Below are 24,305 nucleotides of genomic sequence, written 5' to 3' on the forward strand. Positions count from 1 at the left end.
GGTGTTAATATTGTAAATAAATCTAACAAACAATTAATGTATTTTGAGTGCAGGAAAACTCTAAATAAATAACTATTTCATAGGCTATATATTTCACTTGAACCTTGTCCCATGCATTAGATTTTAACTTTCAACAGAATACACTAATCAGCCAATTCCAGTAAAAACTATTAAAATGACTTGAAAGTAGCAATTGAAAAGTTTTAAATTGTATAAGCCCACTTAAAGTTAGATTAATTTTTATTAAATTACCAATTATAAACACCCTAAATACATTCGTCATACTGAAGGTAAATCATAATCTAATTATATCCGCTAGACAAGCTCTTTTATCTTAAATCATCACATTGTGCAAACACTTCTTAGAATAACAAGGGCTTTGAGATAAAGTCATACGATATGTTATCATAACAGGACCTAATACACTCAACAATAGTAAACCGCCAAGACTGTATAACTAATTCTGGACATGAACGTTCCCATTAATATTTAATTGGTCACAGTGTCATAATATAAATATATAAGTCATTCTTGATTATATCAGAAGCTTTATTTTATCAGAGACTTAATTGTGGAAGCTCGACAGGTCAACGCACATAAAACCGTAAGTATTGGTATTTGAAACGTGCTTTTTGATTTTAATGATATAAGAATATAGAATTGTGTTGGAAATCACAATAAATTAAATAATAATAATTTGCTATATATCACATGGTGTTTTTTATCAAAAAATGAATGTGACTTGTTTGATCTGTAAGAAGTCAAGTAGATAAATTTATGGTAACGTTATAAACGTTCTCTGTTTGCTGGGGAGTGCGTTAGAATATTGTAAGGTAAAGGTTTTTCAAGCCGCAAATGCATTAAGCAGATTTGCGATTCTGGTATTTCCTTTTGTTTCACACACTGCACATAAAATAAAAAAGCATAGGTGTTGAGCTTAATCACGCCCGGTTTGGTGTCAGCCTTTCCATGCACACCACAATACAGTCCCATTAACCTCATAATCCTAAAGAAGATCTTCAGGGTTAATCTTTATCCTGACGACAGACAAGCACGTGTAATTTAAGTAGTAATTTATCACAAAACACGGTATGTATAACGTTAAGCTTTATATCACACGATGGTCTTCATCGAAAATGTTTGTTTAATCTGTGGAAAGTAGATAAATGTCAAATGTCAAATTTAATCGTAGGCCTATACCCATTGTTTTCAAGTGATTAAAGACATTCTTTATAATACGTTTAATGTATAAAGAAAGATTTCTCAAGCCGCAAACACACACATACACACGTTGAGGGTTTTTATAATTCTAGCTTTTTAACTGTTTTACACACAGTATACTTAAAAGAAAAAGTGCCCTTTAGATTTGGTTCAGGTGCTGAGGTAACTTATACCCCGACTTGATGTAGGCCTTTCCATGCACACTAAAGTCGGGGCGACAGAAAGAGCACTGAAGTTAGTGTCTAGTTTCTAGTTTCCAGTTTCGTTTATCAAAAACGATTCTGGCAACCAGAAACTAGTGTCGTTTTTCAAAAACGATTCTGGCATCCAGAAACTAGTGTCGTTTTTCAAAAACGATTCTAAGAAGCCAGAATAGTTTTTACGGGGAGAAACAGTATTGGACGGGGGAGAGACAACGCGCGACTATCGTCTACCGTGACCAGGTTACCTTCACTGCGGCAGTCGGAAAGGTTGTTAAACGCTCTCTTCTCGCCGTGCACTGAGACCGAGACGGTAGCGGTCACTGAAATAGGTGTCTTTTTAAAAACGATTCTGGCAACGAGAAACTAGTGTCGTTTTTTAAAAACGATTCTGAGAAGCCGGAATCTTTTTTTTAAATAAAATTAGAAAATTATACCTCAAACTACAAAGGAAGACCCTGGGGGCCCTTTCCCCCCTCACTCTCTTCCGCCCACCCCTAAACCCCACCTAAACACCCTTCACGGCTTTCGCTGTAAAGGTGGCCTGTGCCTCGTAGAGGCGGTCATCTAGTCTTCAGCGCACGGCGAGAAAAAACCGAAACTCCCTGAATACCCTGATCGGCATCACCGGTGAAAGCTGCTTGTGCGCCGATGATGCGGATCAGCGGTCGTCTAGGCTTACCCACGCGGCCGAGAGAGACCGTTAATGTGTGAGATAATACACTGTCACCCGAGCGATATATGCCATAACACCTCGAGCGTCAGCGAGAGGTGTTCATGGCATATATCGCGAGAGGGTGACAGTGCATTATTTGACATACATACCGAGAATAAATACAGTCATTTCATCTTGAACCACCCCTAAAACCTAATAAAGTGACACTATATCACGCTCTAGAGATGTTATACGGAATAAACTCCTGAGCCACACCTAGCTGGGACTGCTGCGGAAAAAAGGTTCCCCGAGGCAAAACCTCTACTTTTTAGTGACATTTCTGATAAAAAAAAGGAGAGTCAGACCGGAATATAGTCAAACTAATTCTTCACAAGTGCAAAGGAGAAAGAAATTTACTTTTTGGTGATATTTCTGACAACGAGGCAATTCGGAATATAGTCTAAATCGACTGATGTTTATTACAAGTTCACGGGAGTAATAATTCTAGTTGTTTATTGTTACTTCTGACGACGAGGCGGTTACGGAATATAGTCAAAACCAAACGGATGTTTATTTCAAGTCCACAGGGGTAATAATTCTACTTTTTGGTGACATTTTTACTACGAGGCGGTTTCGGAATATACATTTGCTGGTTTTCAGAGTATTCATGTGCTACATGTTATTACAAGTTCAAAGGGGGGATACACTTGATTTTTACCGATATATCTGATAAAGAGGAAGAATGAACATCTTAAAAACAAAAGGTAAATAACACAATCCTCGTTAAAAAGATATAAATTTAAAAATAATTTGAATACACGTGTCGCTCAAATGTAAACTAATTCCCGTTTTCAAACCATACCCATATGATATGACTTAGTGTAATAAAATGATAAATAATAATTGTTAAACGTGAAAAGGTTATGCTAATTTTTTAAGAGTGTGAGAGATTTTAAATTTGTCTACTGGTAGGTATATAACGTAAGCAACGTGCCTATTCTCTTGATGCCAAGAAGGTCACATGATCACTCTGTCTTTGGCTTTCAGCATTTAAGAGACCTCGACTGATTTAACCAAGATGTAGTCGTGAAATTCTAGACTAAATCGAGGTTAAATCGGAGTTTTCCGAGAGACGCTACGCAGAAATGTCGAGTGAAGCGAGACATTTTTGTGTAGCCGCTCGAGGTTGCCCTTGATCATCATATCGCCACGGTCATATAACATCCCTAGGTATGTATATTCAACACAGTTTCCGCGGTGAAGTCTACCTGTACGCCGTAGGCAGTGATCGGCGACCGTTTCGGTCTCAGCGCACGGCGAGGAGAGACCGTAACACCCTGCCCGGCTTTCACAGTGAGAGTTACCTAGTCGCGGTACAAGCACACCGCTGGTTGCCTCTCCCTCTGCCCACCCCTGTTTCTCTCCGCAAAAACGATTCTGGATTCTCAGAATCGTTTTTAAAAACGACACTAGTTTCTCGTTGCCAGAATGGTTTTTTTTTTTTAAAGACACTGGTTTCTGGACATCAGAATCGTTTTTCAAAAATTCAATAAAATCAAAAATTATACTTCAAACTACAAAGGGAGGTCCCGGGGGCCCCTTCCCCCTCTTCACCCTCACCCCTTTTCCCCCACCCCTACCCCCACTTAAGCCCCATTCCCTGCTTCCGCTGCGCAGGCTGCCTGCGACTGGTAGAGACGGTCAAATCGACCTCCCAGCACAGCGAGGAAAGACCGTAACATCGTAAACAATCTGGCAAGCTTCCGCGATGAGGGTTGCCTGTACGCCGTTGGCAATAATCGGCGACCGTCTCGGTCTCAGCGCACGTCGACGAGAGACCGTAATGCAAGGCTGACACTTGCACAACTTTTGGCCCCGATTTTGTCGTGGCAAGTCGTGACATTTTGGGGCACGAAGTGGGAGGCTCCCGCACTGTTCCCGACTAGTTCATGCATAGTTCACGACGAGTTCACGACGAGCTAACGAATAGCTTACGAATGCGTGTCCACATTGACACGAACTGGCACTACAAGTTCACGCATAGTTTGCGCATAGTTTACGCACTTCCCCTATTGGCACGACGAGTTTGCGCGGTGTCGTACCGACTTGGGCACGCAATATACGTGAGCTGTTCGTGGACTATTCGTGGCAGTTTGTAACAGTCGTGGCATGGCGCGCATCCTCCCGCATCGTCCCGACGAGTTCACGAACAGTTTGGGCACAGTTCACTACCCGGTCGCGAAATTTTGTCGTGACCAAAATTTTGAACATTTCAAAATGCTCGTCCCGACATGGCACGCAGTCACGACGGGTTAACGCACACTTCATGCCAGTTTACGACTAGTTTGCGCACTGGTACGACTCGAATCGTGCCAATGCGTGCCACAGAATCGTGCAAGTGTCAGCCTTGCTTTACACCCTGCCCGGATTTCACGGTGAGGGTTACCTAGTCGCGGTATGCGCTTACCGCTGCTTGCTTCTCCTTCCGTCCACCGGCTAATTCTGTCCGTAAATACGATTCTAGCTTCTCAGAATCGTTTTTTAAAAACGGCACTAGTTTCTGGTTGCCAGAATCGTTTTTGAAAAACGAAACTAGTTTCTGGTTGCCAGGTTCGTTTTTGAAAAACGACACTAGTTTCTGGTTGCCAGGTTCGTTTTTGAAAAACGAAACTGGAAACTAGAAACTAGACACTAACTTCAGGGCTCTGCGACAGAGAGCATGTTATGTAACGTTGGCACTGGGTAAATTTGCTGAAAATGTACATGTCAGAGAAATAATACAATGATGTATTAATCAAATCATCAATTGTTTTTTAAACTTATGTCAATAGCTACACTATTATTCATTTACTTCCAAAGGCTCATGGGCTGCACGAAGTCGAAACCCCAAGCTTCTACGAGGGATAACAATAGTAACAGTTCAAATGAACAAGGACAGGACGTCAACGCTGAGCCAGCAGTCCATTTTGGATGTGAGGAGACTGCAGAACCTGAACCTGAGGGTAGTTAATTGATTATTGTACTGTATTTGTTTGAATTTTAGGAAGTAGTTGATGCACGGAAAATATCCGAAATCAGCAAATAAAGAAATAGAGCAAATAAGGCGGATCAGGGTTCCCTCTATTAGAGTCACAGATTGATTTTCCACTAGATGCTCACAGATATGTCTTTTGCTAACTGTGGCGTCATCAATCAGCTGGCCTCTGGTAGAGAGAAGAGAAATGGAATGAAGTATAAGAACCTAATTTACGTTATTATTATTATTATAATTATTATTGTTGTTGTTGTTGTTGTTGTTTTTTTGGCAATCAACACATCATAATTATTATTCATTATTGAGCTTATATTTCCCCGTCTTTATAAGTAAAAACATTTTGCTGTTAGGGTTTTACTTTAGAAAAGTCACATATTTCCGAGCACGACGGTTGTAAGCGGAGATGGAACGGATGGGAGAGAAATTGGTGGGTCTAGAGTTGGGGTAAAAGGGGGATGGGGCAAGGATCAGCGCGTGGAAACTGATCGCTGTCAAGCAACACAGAGTCTTACCATCCTGGAGTTCGTTGGACCGTGTTTGCAAATCCAGCGTATTTTCTGTCTCGAAATAACGGGTCCTGGACCCCTCATCATCAGAAAGGGGGGTGGGGGTGGAGTGGAAGACTGTGGTACATCACACCGGTCCCATAGTTTAGTATTATTACCATGATCAATGCGTTTAGGCAAGTAAATTTATTTTTAATGTCATCCATTTTAAGTCAGGACACAGGCGTAGGCCTACACATGTACTCTAAACAAAAACGCCATACGTTCCTTTCGTGAAATTGATATCAGTTTGATCATGCTTTTAGTTGTATTCTTTTAGAACGTTTGAAACTGTCCATTGAAGTATCAGACGGAGAGGTAGAAACAGAGTTGAATAACACACCCGATCAAAACATACAAGCAATCCAAGGAACCATGGCTGATATGGGTGTGCAGAGTTTCCAACACCAACTGGACCCGGGAAGCATCATTCTTAGCATGAACGTCGATGGGTTGGAATCCATGGAAAATTTATTGCAGGCAAAAAGAAGTGGAGAGCTGGAGAAGCGCCTGGGGAAGTTGTTCCTAACCCCAGAAGTCACCAAAGGAAAGAACGTTTCTTTGACAGTCAAAATACAAAATGAGGAGAGGTTGCAGATGTTCGTCGACTTGAAGCAATCGCTTTATGCTAAGGAGGGTGAGTACACACTGTGTTGTGCTAATTGCTGGCGGAAGATACGCCACACACACTATTTCATCACAGCCTCATGTTGGCTAAACCTAAAGCGGTACACGTTTCCTTCTTTTCTTCTTATCATAATTCTATTATTTTTCTTCTTCTAATTATTACTTTTTGTTATGTTTAAGCATTAAAATCACTATCGATGTTGAACACTTCTTTTCTTATGCTTCATTGATGGAAATCCTTAAACAGAACAAAAGAAGAGATGTCTTAACGTATTATAGTTTTTTGTTTTTGTTTTTGTCCAAAGTTTCCAAGGCAACAAGTAGCCAGAGTGTGCGATTTGCCTACTGCGCAGAGAAACGAAAGTGGTTGTGGACCCCGTGCGACAAAAATCACATTTGGATGGAGGTAGGAATAGTGGACAGGAGAGGGCATATATGAGCTGTTGTTCATACCTAAACATCATTTTAGGACTGTGGTATAGGTATACAAGATTGTCACCTCTGCTGCAGTGTTTGAAGGAAATGGATAGCAACTTATTCTGAAAACATTGTATAATATGTAATACCAATAGCACCATTTAAAGAAGTAAACGTTGAAAGGATTAAGATGCAATTACTTCGAATTCGACCATGGAAGTTATGTTCTTGGTCCCGTTTATCTGTTTGCTTTCTGAGCTACTTTCTGAGTTGCTTTCTGTGTCTTGTAAAATTGCTTCGGCAAACCAAACCAATGTGTGTAAAAAACGCAGTCCACTGATATTTAATTTAATCTATTGAAACTGTTTTTTTAACCGCAAATACTAATGTTTATCCCAGGTAAGCTACGAGAGCGTCCAAAGTGGCCCTCGTAAAGGAGAGACACCGGAGGAAAAATACCTGAAGATCATACGATTTCTACGAAAGGAGAGACCCAAAATAGAACTTCACAATACTGACTGCATCATATGTACGTAATTGAATATAACTGTGAACAGCATAGCTGTCGAATGTCGGTGTTACATTATTACTAGTCTATTCATTTTTCTTTTCTTTTTCTAATCTTTGTTCTGCACTTTGTTTTATTTTTATCTGTTCTTATCTTTTTTTAAAGTCATTTTATTCACAACTCAAAACTTATAGTGATATTGCTTGAGGTGAATAACAGACGTTATCTATAATTGACATTAAATGTATTTTAACGCTGATATGACAGTCTAGAAATATAGTTATAGAATATAATGTTACTAAGTCAAAGACGCTGTAAAATATTGATATAAATTGAAAAATAAATTTTTTGATGATTTTCATCAGGTGACCTGGTAAATGCTGGAAAGAAGCACGAACCAGATTTAACCAATGGTGCATGTAAGTAAAGTATCATCAGTTTTACGAACAAGACATTAACAGCATTGCATACAGTTGAAGCCACCAATTTATTTAAGACTGCCAAAGCTCTGCGAGTTATAGCGGTTTATTTGTTTTTATTTTAACAAGCAATTTTTATTCCCATAAAGCAGGTGCTCAACTGCCCACAATCCAAGAACCGGAGGCAGGAACCTGTGTTGAGCCTGCAGGCACTGCAGTCGGTGAACACAGTGAAGGACAAAGACCTGGATGTGAAAACAATCGGTCAGTGATTTTTTTTACATTTTAGCAGATACTGCACATTGAAATACAGAGTTAGGACCTGGCTGATATTGAAAGTACGTCTTTTCCTAGAGCCAGTGAGAGGATTTTCAATGGTTATAAATCCTATTCAAAATGAATGAATTCGTTAATCATTAGCGTAGACGCGCATAAGCGCACCAGTGCCTGTTAACACACATCAATGCATTAGATTGTAGAGTATAAACTTATCATTGTTTTCGACAATTTGAAAAGTTCTTAGGTGCAAATACCATTAGTTCTTCTTATAAATTTTAATTTTGCGACTGTTTAAGTAATTGATATATTTAAACGCTTCCCGGTTGCAGTGTCTTAGAGGAAAGATTAAGTACTGTTTATTGACTAATATATTTTTACTTTTTTTGCATAATCTAGCCTTAACTAGCCTGTACTATCCCCAGATGAATGTCACAAAATTAATTTACGACTCGGGTAAAATCCCTCAAGCGCCTCAAGCATGAAATGACATTCGTCCAATGTACTACACCCAGTATTCCGACTAACCTTAACCTATACTAATTATATGGGACCCCGGACTTCAATTCCTATGACTACCATTCCTGTCACACTTGTTGACATTCGAGATGCTGAAATAATCAGATGAGTATTTTTCAAAATCTTTTTTGTGATCCACATGGAGATCGGGTGGTCTACAATATAAGATAAACTTAATCTACAAGGTATACTTTAGAAGAAAAAAATATTTTACGCTAAAGATGATGCCTTACGGAAAAGCAAATTGTTTATACTTGATCTGTAATGGAGAGTGCCAATTTTATTACTTTATATATTTATCAACTATGATCCATAAGCACGCACAACAAAACACCAAATCTTATTGCACCTATATACAGGGTACACAATTGAGGTAGGGGTGAGCTTGGTCTAGTAGGGAAGTATATAACAACATGAATAGTAAATCATATATTGCGAAAAAGCGAAGTATCCATGTTTGATCTTTAATGGAGAGTGCCTTTTTATCAGTTTATATATATATTTAGCGACTGTGATCCAAATGCACGCACAACAAATAACCATAATTTATTATAGCAATTTTTTTGCTTGGGGAGTAAATAACCATATGAACGGTGACTTATAGCTTGCAGTGTGCACATCTATTTAACATCAGATATGAAGTTTCTTTTAATATGTTTAAAGAAATCTGTTATTTTGAAAATAAAAACGGACAATGCAAATAGAAAAAGAGCAGGTTTATTCAAGTTAATAAAGTAACATTCCTTAGCCGGATAACAAGAGACAGCAGTTATAGAGGATATATATTACAGAAATTGTAATGGCTTTGAAAACGTGGATGAAAAAATGGTCATAAAAGAAATATTTGTGCATTAAGAATGAATGTCAATAAATAACCTATTCACAAAAATGCGTTGTGTGCTGACATTGTTGTATTACTTAATACGTACCCTAAAAAGAATAGCCTACGGTCAATTTTGGGGATTTTCGTTACATGGCTGAACAAATACGCTATTTTAACACCTTTCGTAGTAAAACAAACAACTGCTATCGTGATTTTGCCTAGAAAGTCATGTTTAATCATTGAAGTAAATATCTGAAAGTCTTTTGTGTATCGTTTTGTGTATCCATTAACGCTGTTGATATTTTGAGGATATTCTTATCAGCATAAAAGTTCGGCGTCAATGAAAGCATGTCATTAGAACAAAACTATATTCAAGCAACCGTACTAAATAAATAAATAAATAAATAAATAAATAAATAAATAAATAAATAAGAGATAATCGAAGTCCTGTTTGGATGCAGCGGTAAGATTTATGAAAAAGTCCTTTCCTTTCGGCATAAGCTTGGGCCAAAGATTTATGGAGACTAGGTATACGCAATAATGATAAACCATCCGAGATCCTAGCACATTCTCGTTAGGCTTCAAATTGCTGCGCTATCTATCCGCAGAGTGGTGGAAACTACAGTAATTGTTAATTTACAGTATATGTAGTAGTTTAAAAATCTATAATGAAAAGCATTGAGCAATGATACTCTTTTTAATGAATTTAGTCAGATTGTAACATAAAATATGAATTGAAAAATTATAACAAATCTACGGATTTACTATTTAGTTATTTCATTTTGTGCGTTGATTCAGACGGACAGGAATATCTCCCTGGCCTGAAATGGCATTTTCTTATACAGCTGAGCATGAGATGGCGTATTCTGTGGTCTGATATGTGGCTCAGTTTCTCACTACGTCACGTCCGGTTTGTTGTGCCGTCGGTCAGCCTGGCACTTCAGTAATATATTTGGAGAAAACTGGCGTGCTTCGGCATATAGAAAGCCTACATTCTCAGGTCCCGTGGAAAATTCTGTTTGGGGTTACACTGAGAAATTGTAGTTTCATTTTACAACTCTGCACGGTCCGATGCACGCTGCTAGTGTAAGTACTTTTTACATGTACTGCAGCAGGTTGACTTCATTTGGATGCTTCTACTAGTATGTGTATTTTAATTTTAAAGACACGGGGAAAAGGTTAAAAAAGATTAAAGACTAAAATAAAGAGAAGCACGAATGCATTCAGTGTTTTTACATGTAGTATGTGGGTCTGCGTTTTTCCTTGTTGTGAAATTCTAAAAATATCCTATTGACCAAACATTAAATGCTTACAAATTTAAAAATTCAAACTTCCAGAAAAACTCAATGACATGGGACGGAATAGAAAAGATTCAGAAGGGCTACCAATAGAGAACTATAGGAAACAGATTGGTAGGTAAATGAAGTAGGCAACCAACTTCTGCACCTCTGGTTTTCACAAATAGATAAACTCTTGAGAGTCCTCACAGAGTTGGATCAGTCTACTTATAACCATGGAGTTCTGTTTGAATTCCTTGCTATAACTAATACTTTCTTTGTGCATGCACCTCTAGGGTATCACAACATTTTTTACAAATAAGATGTAGTGTAGACATGCATGCAACATATTATAATCTACTTTGTGTTATTTTTTAAATGGAATGTTACGGATTTGCATTCACTTTCCCATTTCAGGTAAACAAGATTATAAGAAGTCAAAGAAAGAATTAAAAGCAGTAAAAAAGGCAGCAGAGGCCAGAAAATCTGGATTGAATATAAAGGCAAGACAGTTATGAATTATAGAAAAACAGATACATGTACAATGTACAGTAGGATCATGCATTACATAAGCCTATAGTAGGCTACTAATAACTTACAAAGTGAATCTACAGACAAATTTTAATTTTATGCTGCACACATTTTTAAAAGTGGAAAAAATTTGATCATGATATGCATTTTATCTCTGCATTATTTTTTTCTCACAGAGCTACGTGTATCATAAATCTAATACAATTTGTACCAAATTGTACAAGTTTGTAGTCATAAAACTTTTCAGTCACTAGTAAGTACTTATCCATTATGATGATTTCTGAATTGTATCTCTTTAGGATGTCATCTTGATGTTAGCAGTGTTTGTAGCCATGCTTGGGGCTGTGTATGCACTACTGTACTTCTCCTTGTCAGACCCCAACAGTAGCAGCTAACACTGGGAGACCATCAGAATAAACTTCTTAAGAGAAGGTAATGTAAAAGATGTTTTATTTTTTATCTTTTATTATTTGAATGATGGCATGAAGATTCACACAAGAGTAATATCTGTATAATTTGTGAAAGCCTTTTAAAATGTTTTGATTCACTATATACAAGTCAATATGAATATTTTATTCATACAAAAGATAATCCTGCAAATTATGTTGGTTATGTTATGATTTTTCTCTCTTTGTTTTGATTGCCTCAGTTTTAATTTATTTCAGATCCTTTTGTTGGATGCAGAAGGAGGTCCTCAAAATCTGTTCACAATCCCAGCCTGACTGTTTGAAATCATAGCTCGCCTCATTCTTGTATTGATATGTAAAAATTAGTAAAATAGTTCTACTGAATTTATTGGAATTTAGCAAGTCATTAAAAAACAATTATAAGTAAGTGTGAGCCAAAATTTGTTCACTCTGGGCATTTACATGTACTTTGTACATGCAACATTTATCTTGATGACACTTGAGCAGTTGTGTTTATTGAACTTTTTTTTGTTAGATTTTTGCTTATTTTGAATAATGCTAGTTACAAAACAAAAGCAAGTTGCAATTTAGTACAAGGGGATTGTATTTTATTTTAAAATAAGATAAAATGAAAGAGGTTGTCATGCAGTGCCATCAGGTTAATTTATTAAAAATATCTTACCTAAGAAAAATATTTTCTCATTTATGCACGATTCTATAGCAATATAACGCAAAAATGGTGTTTGACCCTTAAGCATACATTCACAAGCTAATGGGTTAAAGGATGCCCCTTTTCACACCATCACCCATATGTATCCAAATACTACGGGAGATTGACAACTGGATATGTCAGCTATTACCGAAGAGTTACCCAAATGGAGCTCCATGTAGATAACCTTTCAATTTTAATTGGTCCAAACAGTTGGAAGCAAACTTGTGAATGGGAAAAAAACCCCGTAGCCTAATGACATTTTAGGACCAGTCTAAGTGTTTCGATACCGATATGCATTATGTATGATGTGAAAAGGGGCCTTTGTGATACAAACAATTTGTAAAGAAGAAAATTTTGTTATGAATATTTATAAGTATGGTAAATTCTTCAATTACCAAAGATTAGGTAGTTTTCTCATTTTACATGTACCTAGTACATTGTTGTGTAAGGTGCAGTTTCTGTGAGACTTCCTTTTTATTTAGTTTTCAAATTAATTGAATCAATGGCTTAATTGTGCAATGTTCTCAAAGGTCAGATTACACACAGATTGTCAACTGGTATTAGCCTCAATGTATTGTATCACCTCTAGTTGCAGAGGACACTGAAAACTCCTCACCTTCCTCTTATCAGCTCACTGGAAATGGCAGCTAGAGGCATGTGAATAATGAAAACTGAGGGAGAGTTCAAATATCTTCTAAAACTATAGTTGACATTTATTGAATGAGAATACCAAATTGTACTGCCACTGTCAAATTATATTATGCCAGATAGCTTGGAGAATGCCACAAATATCTGTTACAATTTTATAGTATTCATTGTGTTACAAATATTACTGATTTTTGTGCCTCTGCAAGAACAGAGCCCGAGACAAACTAGTTTGTCAAAATGGCACAATATATTAGTCTAGCTTTATCCTGATTCTGACCAATCCACCCCAAGTCAGAGCCCAGTTGAAACATTCCTTTTTAATTATGATCAAGGTAGTCTTTTGTACCACATTTTAAGAACAGATAAAAAAACCCCTGAAACTTGGGAAGACGAGCAGGATTAATGGTTATGAAATGTGTTTACAAACAATAATTATATGCGTGTCTTTCACAAAGACATTTAGGCACACTATTTTCACATGTAGAGCAGCATGACTAAGTGATAACATATCAATAGATTTTTAGGTCAGCAATCTGCTCTTTATTGTTTATTATCAGATGGGTTGGTGTAGGCTAAATGATGTTACTGTGTGATATATCAGTGATAAGACACAATGGTTTGTGACATGTATGAAAGAAAAACAACTGCTATGTACAGTAAGTTGGGTCTCTGACCTGCCAAATGAAAGGAAAAGTGATTCACAGATTTTAAAAGATATTTCATTATGCATTTATAAATCACAGTCACTGTGGTGTTTGTTTGTAAGTTAAACATTGTCATACACAGCCAAGCCAAAATACTACTGTACACTACTAAAATGGTGTTACATTTTGAAAGTGATGAAAATGGGGCTTGATGAAAGACCTGGTGGATTTCAGGGCTTTGATTTTATTGGTTTTGGCTTGGATCTGAATTTTTTTAATGTGTTCAAAATGTTTTAAATGTTGAAAAGAAACTATGCAAGAACATTCCAACCTTTCCATGTAATTTAAGTCTGTACTCGGGATACATCCGAACTAAGATCTAATAAACGGTATATTAGATCTTATATCCGAACTGTACCATTTTTCACCAATTGTCCATGAGCATCTCCAATGTTATGGTAGAATGACAACTATTACATGACATTTTTCCATTTTTAATTCCAAGGAAATAAATAAATAAATATCAAAATACATTCAAGCCTTCTGTTTTCAGTGTTGAAAACTGACAGCTTTTTCTTTAAAATTAATTCAGCAGTTGTATCAAACTTACAACTCATCAACCAGTTTTGCTTTACTTAACAAATGTCCAAAAAACATTTTTTTCTAATTTCTGCAATCTGTATATTTATTTTTCCCCTGGTACTGGGCCTTGTGTCTGTTGTCACAGCATTGACTAATGTGTGATGAATTTCTTCGCAGAATGAGAGTCTGATAAAAAGACGCAAAAAAAAAAAAAAAAGTCTGGCAAAAATTACAAGTCTATCACACATCGCAAGTGTTGGAATAGTTTCCCTCACATTCTATTATCACTAATTATCAGTGCTGGTACAATGTAGGGGTCATTTTATAAAAGAAAGTGAGCATTTGACACACATCAGTGAAGTAAACATTTGTGCAATATTTGCATAACTGTTTCATATCACTTATTATAACTGCTGATTCCTTTCCGTATTGGAGGGTACTAAAGTATGAATTGGCAAAAATAATGGGATAAGCCAGAAGTATGCAAATGTCACACTCAATGTGTGCATCAATGACCTTGACTCAAATGCTCACATTTTTTTTTCTGAAATGGCCAATAAAAAATGGCAAGGTTAAGTACAATTTAGGAGACTTCATATACTTGAGAGGAAATCTGACAAGGAGCTTGATGAAGATTTCTTTCTTTCTTCATTGGCCAACATGCGGTTAAGCTGGGAATGAAATGCTTTTCCCTTGTTCTTCTTTTTACTTGAGTTTTTACCCTTGCTTTGCCCTATCTGTGGAGAGAGCATGGTCACAGCCCTTGGTGAGAGGAAAGATCCAGAATGAGAAGAATCAAGAGACTTCTTTGACGTGTTTTTCTTAATACTGGATTCAGTATTTTGATTCATGCATGGTGAACCAGACCCACCATGACTTTTCCTTGATTTTTCCAAAGATCCCAAAGAAGTGAGAACCGATCTACTTGAGTTGCTCGTGTCATTTGTCGAAACCTCCTGAAAATCGTCTTCTGTCAGTGACTTGGTGAAAGAATCATCTGAAGTATTCATTTGTTTTTCTGAGAACAATTTTAGCACAGGTCCTTTTGGTTGTAGATTGTCCAATAAATGGTTTGCAGCCTTTTGTTTCTTCTTTTTCTTAGAGGCAACATCTAATAATTTAGGAGTGCTGAAAAATACATTTTCAAATAAATGAGATTATGCAGAGATTAACAATCATTAACCATAAAAGTTCCTTCCTCTAAACAGCACTGGAACATAGAATGCTACAAATGAAAGAAGACTTTCCATATGAATTCACAGCCTTTACTGACATATTATGATAACTATTTTTAAAAATTCAATTTTATTTTCATAACACCAAGGATTAAAGCAAGGATGAAAAATACAAATCCCAGTTTATACCTAGTGACAAAATCCTCCGTCATATTGAGTTTTGCTTCAATCTCTTTCTTTCTCTTCATCTTCATTTTCAGCTTCTTTTTAGCAGACTTTGACAATTTCTGTTCTACATTGTCTTCGACAGATACATTGTTAATTGACAGCTTTGACCGCTGAGGACATGATATTTTGGTTTTTCTACCACAAACTAAACAAGAAATTACCTGGAATGACACATGAAAAAGAAAGAAATATAGCAATATGATACATAAACAAGGCAGCAAAGCTGTCAAATGTACAGACAAAAAGAAGGAAAAAAACAAAATAGGGTACAGTCAATTCTGATGCAAAAGTACATTATGTTAAACTGCAAATTCAACATCAAATTTTAATTATGCTCAACAGGTAATTCCAATGTAAGTAAAATGTGTAACAAGCGGAGGGAGATAAGATGGCGTAGAGGTTGACACGAACTCTAGGACACGGGACATAAATTGGTCTTTTTTGACATAGACAAGTGAACCCAACGTCTGATGTGATACATACTGAACAAGTGCACATCCGTGAACGAGCTGATCGGGTGGAGAAAGTACAAATAAGGTGAATAACTGATATTTTTTAACCTTATCACATAGACAGTCTGCGCGAACGTCGCATAGTGGATGATACATACTGACTACATTAAATTTCACGCAGTGCTGTCAACCTTTCAGCATGTCATCCAAACACACAAAAAACACTAAGAAGGGTGAGCCTACACCCAAACGTACGCACAGCGAAGTCTCCAATACAAGTGCTGAAGAAAATAACAGCATTATCTTAGCGGAACTAGAAGAAATAAAATCTTATATGAAAGACATGATAAACAAAGACGAACTGAAAGAACTAGTAACCACCTTAGTTACAGAAATGTTAAAAGAAATGAAGAAAGAAATGGGTTCACAAATCAACAACATGCGAGAGAAATTAGACTTCCTGGAATTTGAAAATAAAAACCTTACAGAAAACATTGCAAGGAAAGACAAAGATTTACTTAAATTGAAAGAGGAGATAAAAGATCTCACAAAACTGAGTCTCGAGGCGGACAAACGATCAAACTACAACGAACAGTATTCTCGTAAGAACAATATTAAAATTTACGGGATAAAGGAAGAGACAAAGGAGAACACTAAGTCCGTCGTACGCGACACATTGAAGGAAGTAGCACAGATAACACTCCGGGATGATGACATTCTAGCAGTACATCGTATACCTGGGGCAAAAACACAACAACCGAGACCTATAATTTTACGAGTGAATAACACGGAGACAAAAGCCAAAATTATGAGGTGCAGAAGGGCAATGAAAACCTCGAGGCAAAACTTGAGACTGGCAGATGACGTCACAAAAAAGAACGCGCAACTTATCCAGCGCCTCGTCAGCCACCCTGAAATTGACCAAGCATGGTACTTTAATGGGTCAGTCTATGGTCGGCCGAAAGACAGCACAAAAAGGGTGAAATTTGACCTGCACGATGATATTAATTTAAAGATAAGAAACGCTTGAGCATGAACTTTATTTCTCCCTTTTCCATTTTCCTCTTGCTTTAATTTCGCACATAAAACCAATTGTCGCACAAAACTGAACGCTCTCCCATGTGCGTTTTCCTATATGTAGTATATTGTGTGAGTGTATGTTTGTGTTTAAATGAGGTGAGTAAGTGGATAATGGCCGTGCGTAAGACTGAGATTGTGTATGAAAGTAAAAGTGTGCACGTGGTACATGTCTGTATGTTAAGCGATGAAAAGAATGGTGTGACTCATTGTCGTACATACATATATATCAACGAAAACGTTATGTCTGTCAATACATTAAAATGCTATTATGAGTTTTGATTTTAGTATATTATCCTTAAATGTCCGGGGGCTAAATAACTTTAAAAAAAGAAAGGGAGTATTTAGGTGGCTACATAAAAGGCCTGAAAATGTTTTCCTCCTACAAGAAACCTACAGCTCGCAGAAAGTCGAAAAATTATGGCGCGCTCAGTGGGGTGGAAAGGTTTGGTATAATCATGGTACTGGGCATAGCAAAGGGGTGATGATTTTATTTAAAAATAACATAGAATATGACATTATAGACACAGTTACAGACCCGGATGGTCGTCTTCTAGGCGTGAAAATTAAAATTGGTACGAGCACTTTTCTTATGTGTAATATATATGCCCCAAATCAAATAAATGAACAAGTTGAATTTTACAGATTTCTCTATAAAGAACTAGCTAAATATGAATCTGATTATGTAATTATAGGGGGTGACTTCAACTGCACATTGTCCAAGCTAGATAAACATGGTGGATTGTCCACACACATTAAAGATAAAGTTATACATGAAATACAAACTATTATGAAAAAATATCATTTAAATGACACATGGAGAAAGTTCCATGGTGCAGAAAGAAGATACACATGGAAAAACTCCGAATCAAAAATTTCCTGCAGACTAGACTACTGGATAACATCTAACGAACTTATAGAAAATTGTTTTATAGAAAAGGCGGAGATACTGTACGCACCTTACACTGATCATGATGCAATATCTTTGTTTTTAAAGACAAAAGATGTGACAGTTAGAGGGCGAGGGTTTTGGAAACACAATAATACTTTACTAGGAGACGAAAGATATATTAACGAAATGAAAATTGTAATTAATGAAGCAAAAAACAGATACAATTACTTAGAGGACCGTGGTTTAGCATTTGATATGATAACCATGGAAATACGGCAGTTTTCAATAAAATTTTCAAAGCAAAAATCTAAACAACATAGAGAAAATGAAAGAGACATTTGGAAAAAAATCAACGCGCTACAAGCCGAGATAGACAATCAATTTAATAAAGAAAAAGCTAAAGAATTAGAAAAACTTAAGACTGAATATGATTTAATCTTAGAAGCTAAAACTGAAGGTGCAATAATGCGCAGTAAAGTGAGATGGTACGAAAAGGGCGAACGCAATACAAATTACTTTATCAACTTGGAAAAACGGAATCGGGTCAGAAATACAATTACAAAACTAGAAATTAATGATACACTAACAGTAACTAACGATAAAGATATTCTACAAGAACAGGAAAAGTTTTATGAAAATTTGTATACCTCACAGAACACTACCTTTAACGAGAGAATCTCAAACAAATTTTTCAATGTACAAAACATACCCCAAATTCCAAACGACCTAAAAATCGCATGTGAAGGAAAGCTAACCATCAACGAGTGCAAAAACGCACTCAAAGAACTTACAAAAAAGAAGAATAAAACCCCGGGTGTCGATGGGCTCTCCGCAGAATTTTACATGAAATTCTGGGAAGAATTAGGAGAGGAAATGGCAGACTGTTTAAATTTTGCTTTTGAAACTGGTCAGTTAAATATTAGCCAACGGCAGGGCATAATAACACTAATTCCCAAAAAAGACAAGGATAGACACCGTTTGGAAAACTGGCGACCTATTTCTTTGCTAAGCGTAAGCTACAAAATAGCCGCAAAAGCACTTGCAAAACGAATGGAAATGACTTTACCAACCATTATCAACAAAAACCAAACCGGGTACGTTAAAAAAAGATATATCGGTGAAAATATAAGACTCATCTGGGATCTTATGTACTCAACAAAAAGGCAAAATAAAGAAGGGATGGCAATTTTCTTAGATTTTAAAAAAGCGTTCGATTGCATTGAATGGGAATTTATAAAAAAATGCCTGAAAATATTCAACTTTGGCCCTGACTTCATTCAGTGGTTTGACATTATGTACGCCAATGCTTCCAGTTGTATTACAAACAACGGATATTCCTCGCGATTCTTTTCAATTACAAGAGGTGTAAGACAAGGATGCCCACTGTCCGGCCCTTTATTCGTGCTGGCCGTAGAAATACTAGCCTGCGCAATACGCGCAGATCCATCCATACGGGGAATTACTATTGATCGTCATGAACACAAATTATGCCAATATGCCGACGATACAACGCTATTTCTAAATGATGTTGGGTCCGCTAAAAACGCATTGAAATTAATATCTGAATTCAAACAAATTTCTGGTTTAGAACTAAACTTGAGCAAGTCCGAAGCCCTGTGGCTTGGAAGCAATAGATTCAACGACGAAAAGCCCCTCGGGTTGCTATGGCCGGATAGACCAATAAAAGCTCTCGGAATTCATTTCTCTTACGATTACGAAAGCTGCAGGTTTCTAGACTTCGATAGTAAAGTTGATCAAATTGAAAAGCTGCTTAACCTTTGGTCCAGCAGAGACCTCACATGGATTGGAAAGATACAAATACTGAAAACATTGGGTCTGGCTAAACTGGTTTATGCTAATACAGTTCTTGAGACCCCAAATGATATTATTTTGAGGATAGATGCTTCATTCAAAAAATTTCTATGGAATGATAAAAAACCAAAATTAAAGCAAAATACATTAATAGCCCCTAAGAGTAAAGGTGGTTTAAATTTGACGCATGTGCCATCGCACGTGCGGTCTCTGAAGGCCTCAATGGTTAAGCGCATAATGTTAGCTGACAACGATGATCCGTGGGTTATAAACATACTGAAATATTTAAGAAGTGTGGGAGGAAAACTTATTTTCAGTTGTAATTATGAACTGAAGAATATTAACATTTCGGACATACCACCTTTTTACGTAGCCATGCTAGATGCATGGAGTGATGTAATACAAACAGACCCTAATAATGCCTCCGATATAAAGAAACAGATAATATGGAATAATAGATTCATACTTGTAAACAAAAAGTCAATATATCTAAGGCATTGGTCAAAAGCCGGAGTAAATTATATGCAAGATATTATAAATATTAATGGTGAATTTATATCATTAGAAGAAATAATAAATCAACACAACTTCGACATTAAGCTGCCGAATTTTCTAGAATACGAAAAAGTAAAAAAATCAATTCCGATATCATGGTTACGTAAACTTCGGGAAAATGCAGAAACAGTTGACAACACAGACTCAGATGAGATAGTATGGACTCTAGCCTCTACAAAAACCATTTACGATAAGCTAATAGAAAGAAATGTAATAAATTTACCCACAGCAAGTTTGCATCTTATCAAATCAGGCGTAAGTGAAAATGATTGGCAGAGAGTTTTCTTGATACCATTTGAGTCTGTCAAAGAAACTCAACTACAAATAATGCAATACAGAATAATTCACTATGTGCTGTACACAAATTCTACACTGTTCAAAATGAAAATAGTTACTAGCCCAGGATGTATTAACTGCCATATGAAAGAAACAATAATACATCGTTTTGTAGAATGTGTACGTGCAAGAAATTTTTGGATTGCATTTGAAAACTGGTGGAACATTCCGAATAACACCATACACTTCAGAAAAAATGAAAAAACTATAATGTACGGGTGTCTGTCAAGCGACCAGCGCGTAAAAGCTTTAAATTTCTGCATTATTGTGGCTAAACAATTCATAAACAAAAATTCAGAAAATCCATCAGTCTATGATTTTGAACTGTTTCTGCATTTTCTTAGTCAGAAGAAGAAAATAGAAAAATACATTGCTATAAAGACAGGAAAAGAAGACAGGTTCAATACAAAATGGAAACGCATTCCTACCATAACGTGTTAAAATTTTCACCTCTAGTACGCTATAGTTGCCGTTATGTAGTTCACAACAAGCATGTATACGTGTAGTATGTATGGACGGATGAGTGAGTGAAAGTAAGTCTATATATTTATGTTCTTATTTATTTATCAGTATTTAATTACCGTAATTATTATCAGTATCATATGCATTTAATCTTTGATTTTCTGTCTAAATATTTCATTATATATGACATAGTTGCCGAGATGTAGCTCACAACAAGCATGCATACGCGTAGTATGTATGGATGGATGAGTGAGTGAGAGTAAATCTATATATTTATGATCTTTTTATTTACCTATTAGTATTTAATTACCGTAATTATCACCAGCATTGTATTACATGCATTCAATCTTTCAATCTTTGATTATCTTTGTATATTTTCTTTTTTCTTTTTTTTTGAGTGAATAAATGCAATAAAAAAAAAAAAAAAAAAAAAAAAAAATGTGTAACAAGCATAAAGCTTCAGCCCCATAGGAGTTCAAGTTCACACTCTGAAAATGTATAACTTCCAGAAAAGGAAGTCAATTAGACTGCTTTTCTCAGGCTGCATTTTAGTCCTGTATTTCTTTTTTGAAAGTTTGGCAATCATAAGTAACATGGTTTTCCCATAATGGTTTTCATGGCAGCAGCACCCAAAATTGTGAGTTCTTCTATTCTGATGCAATATTACATAATGGTTAACAGCATAGTGACAATCAATTTTTAATAATAAAATAAAGGTATCATGGATTTTCAGAAAATGTGACTAGCATGGGTCTTCAAGCCTGTGGAACTTCAAAGTCACACCTTGAAAATGCCAATATGTGAAAAATTAAACTTTCACAAAAAAACTGTTTAACCGGCAGAAAGAATTACCAAACAGATTGCATTGCCTACTAAAGCTGTATTTAAGTCCCATGTTTCTTTCTGTAAGTTTGAGAACAGTAAATGACAAGGTTTTCCTTAAATGGTCATCATGGGAGCAGTGCCCAAAATAGGTTTATTTTCAAATTTTGATGCAATATTACATAATGTTTAACAGCATAATGATCATCAATTTTTAATAATATCATGTATATTCAGAAAATGTGACTAGCAAAGGTCTTCATGCCCATGGAACTTCAAAGTGACACCTTGAATATGCCAAAATGTAAACTAGACAGCACTGTGCTGAAATGGGTTTATTTCCATTTTTAACACTTTTTTAATATAAGATGAAATAAACAGTTTACTGCCATTTTTATATGATCAACTAAGAAAATTGATGAGATGGGACAAATATCAATAGAACTGTGTCAAATGTCCAATTTCCTCCATTCTGACATTCTGAACATAGTAAATGATTGAATCTGACTGATATGAGTTTATTTCCATTTTTGACACTTTATTACACAATACACGATAACAAGTTTACCATCATTTCTACATAATCAACTAACAATGTTGTAAAGATGCAGGAAATGTCAAACAAACACTTTTATGTGTCTTATTAATTAAATAATAAGACTGTTAACATGCCTAAGAATTGAATTTGAGGAAATGTGAAAAAACAGCATGACTTCTAAAACAATGGCCCCATTATACTAATTTTCAAACTCAACCTGCATTTTAGTAAGATTGACCACTCCTGTGAGTTTAATGACAATTGGTCTATCTGTTTTTCTTATATTGTGTTTACAGTGTTGCATATATGCTAAAAAGTGAAAAAACAGCATAACTACCAAAATAGTGGCCCGATCATGCCGATTTTTGAACTTGACCTGCGTTTTAGTAAGATTGATTACTCCTGTGAGTTTCATGACAACAGGCCTATCGTTTTTCCTTAAAATGTGTTAACAGGGTTGCATATATGCTGAAAAGTGAAAAAACAGCATAACTTCTACAATAATGGCCCGATCATGCTGATTTTCGAACTTGACCTGCGTTTTATGAATATTCATCAGCTCTGTAAATATAAAGCCCAAAAGTAAAACTGCCCTCCACTTATCGTGTTAACAAGGAATGTGCACGGTGCCGGCATCGGCATCGGCGACGACAGCGACGACAGACGCAGGTGATGGCAATATGTACAGACACATCTGTGTCTGTACATAAAAATGCCATTCATGACAAATTAACAAATTCCTGTGTATCTAAATGACCTACCAATTCTAGTAAAAGGCCAGTTAAGACTTGATCATTTTTTCTTCCTTCTGCTTATTAAAAATTAATTATTCACCTCCTCAGATTACATCTTACCATAATGCTTTTTCTTTCTTGATAACACTTTAATAAATGCTTTTGGTATTTCCCCAAAGTATTAGTTTGTGCTCTCTGAGACAGTTTATGAATCTTCTTTGTAATTTTCACTTTGGGTGCAATACGGTAGTGGCTATTTTCAGGCAGGAATATTGTCCTGCAGTATTTACACTGGGTAGGAGAAGGCGATGCACTGATATATTGTGAATAATCCTGAAGCTGCATGCTATGCCACCTGTAACGATAATGTGCCTGTATATCTTGCCGGAACAAAACTAAAAATTAAAGTTCACTATAAATGATAAAATGAATAAATAGATAAATGAAAAGCCGATTTATTTATCTGGAAGCCAAAAATTCAGGCCAGAAACTGAAAAACGATGTAAACATTATCAAAGACACTATATACATAGGGATTCAGATTAATGTAACCCTTATCCTCTCACAATGGAAGTGGAAATAAGAGGAAACAGAATAATTTTAAACTGATGTCTAAATGCAATGTCATTTTCATAATTTACATGGCTATGCTCAATGTTCATCATACCACCAATGGTAATATTTTTCTGTCTTTTTAGGGGGATCCTCTCACTATGGAAGTGGAAATAAGAGGAAACAGATTAATTTTAAACTATTGTCTAAATGCGATGTCATTTTCATAATTTACCTGGCCATGCTCAATGTTCATCAAAGTACCACGATTGGTAATATTTTTTCTGTCTTTTTAGGGGGCACGCTTACGAATAAAACCTGGATAACGGTGGGTTTATCTGTGCATAATGAGTTGCCAGTATATCAGCCTTCAATAAATGTTGTTTTACGTGCTCTCTGTCGCCTAGGTTTGCCATATTCTGTAGTGTTCAATCAGCTACGATTTGCGTAGACCTGCACACGGGCATGTGTACCGGAAGTTTTGAACTTGGACTGATATAAAACACAGAATGGAGTAAACAAAATCAGATATTCTAAGTTGATTTTATTATTGAATGCATGAAAAATGCTTATTTCATCATAAAATTCCACTAAAAACATTTTTAAAAATAAAATAATTATAAAT

At 36.1% G+C, this 24,305-nt stretch overlaps 3 protein-coding genes across 6 annotated transcripts; 2 read left to right on the top strand and 1 right to left on the bottom strand.

Moving 5' to 3' along the window:
- Positions 1 to 470: 470 nt before the first annotated feature.
- LOC147762574 (uncharacterized) lies at positions 471 to 10,330 on the top strand. Its single transcript, XM_087010373.1, has 8 exons — positions 471 to 604; positions 4,936 to 5,078; positions 5,936 to 6,292; positions 6,588 to 6,688; positions 7,099 to 7,228; positions 7,573 to 7,626; positions 7,776 to 7,890; positions 8,302 to 10,330. The coding sequence occupies exons 2-8, from the start codon at positions 4,940 to 4,942 to the stop codon at positions 8,309 to 8,311; spliced, it is 906 nt and encodes a 301-aa protein (XP_086866499.1). The 5' UTR covers positions 471 to 604; positions 4,936 to 4,939; the 3' UTR covers positions 8,312 to 10,330.
- On the top strand, positions 10,143 to 13,996 carry LOC106160547 (triple QxxK/R motif-containing protein-like). Of its 2 annotated transcripts, none has more exons than XM_087010374.1 (5): positions 10,143 to 10,330; positions 10,582 to 10,656; positions 10,939 to 11,024; positions 11,352 to 11,484; positions 11,718 to 13,996. In XM_087010374.1, exons 2-4 carry the CDS (start codon positions 10,596 to 10,598, stop codon positions 11,445 to 11,447), a joined length of 243 nt encoding a protein of 80 aa, XP_086866500.1. In that variant the 5' UTR covers positions 10,143 to 10,330; positions 10,582 to 10,595; the 3' UTR covers positions 11,448 to 11,484; positions 11,718 to 13,996. The 2 variants fall into 2 exon arrangements, with proteins under 2 accessions (XP_086866500.1, XP_086866501.1); XM_087010375.1 differs by having other exon boundaries at positions 10,146 to 10,386.
- On the bottom strand, positions 13,942 to 24,182 carry LOC106160543 (uncharacterized). 3 transcript variants are annotated; one of them, XM_013537178.2, is made up of 4 exons: positions 24,070 to 24,182; positions 23,249 to 23,483; positions 15,410 to 15,609; positions 13,942 to 15,173 (listed from the first exon to the last, which is right to left on the bottom strand). In XM_013537178.2, the coding sequence occupies exons 2-4, from the start codon at positions 23,471 to 23,473 to the stop codon at positions 14,639 to 14,641; spliced, it is 960 nt and encodes a 319-aa protein (XP_013392632.2). In that variant the 5' UTR covers positions 23,474 to 23,483; positions 24,070 to 24,182; the 3' UTR covers positions 13,942 to 14,638. The 3 variants fall into 3 exon arrangements, with proteins under 3 accessions (XP_013392632.2, XP_013392631.2, XP_086866498.1); XM_013537177.2 differs by having other exon boundaries at positions 23,990 to 24,173; XM_087010372.1 differs by having other exon boundaries at positions 23,916 to 24,085.
- Between the last annotated feature and the right edge of the window lie 123 nt (positions 24,183 to 24,305).

Source organism: Lingula anatina, chromosome 4 (genome assembly GCF_051362555.1).
Source record: "Lingula anatina isolate TDL-2025a chromosome 4, LinAna3.0, whole genome shotgun sequence".
Lineage (NCBI taxonomy): Eukaryota > Metazoa > Brachiopoda > Lingulata > Lingulida > Lingulidae > Lingula > Lingula anatina.

Excerpts from the sequence above, each read along its gene's own strand:
- LOC147762574 (XM_087010373.1), top strand. The coding sequence starts at position 4,940 with ATGGGCTGCACGAAGTCGAAACCCCAAGCTTCTACGAGGGATAACAAT. Across the intron at positions 5,079-5,935 it reads TGCAGAACCTGAACCTGAGG|AACGTTTGAAACTGTCCATT; the intron begins GTAGTTAATTGA and ends GTATTCTTTTAG. Across the intron at positions 6,293-6,587 it reads ATCGCTTTATGCTAAGGAGG|TTTCCAAGGCAACAAGTAGC; the intron begins GTGAGTACACAC and ends TTTTGTCCAAAG.
- LOC106160547 (XM_087010374.1), top strand. The coding sequence starts at position 10,596 with ATGGGACGGAATAGAAAAGATTCAGAAGGGCTACCAATAGAGAACTAT. Across the intron at positions 10,657-10,938 it reads GAACTATAGGAAACAGATTG|GTAAACAAGATTATAAGAAG; the intron begins GTAGGTAAATGA and ends TTCCCATTTCAG. Across the intron at positions 11,025-11,351 it reads AATCTGGATTGAATATAAAG|GATGTCATCTTGATGTTAGC; the intron begins GCAAGACAGTTA and ends GTATCTCTTTAG.
- LOC106160543 (XM_013537177.2), bottom strand. The coding sequence starts at position 24,096 with ATGGCAAACCTAGGCGACAGAGAGCACGTAAAACAACATTTATTGAAG. Across the intron at positions 23,484-23,989 it reads CCGTTATCCAGGTTTTATTC|GTGGCATAGCATGCAGCTTC; the intron begins GTAAGCGTGCCC and ends TTATCGTTACAG. Across the intron at positions 15,174-15,409 it reads ACGGAGGATTTTGTCACTAG|CACTCCTAAATTATTAGATG; the intron begins GTATAAACTGGG and ends TGTATTTTTCAG.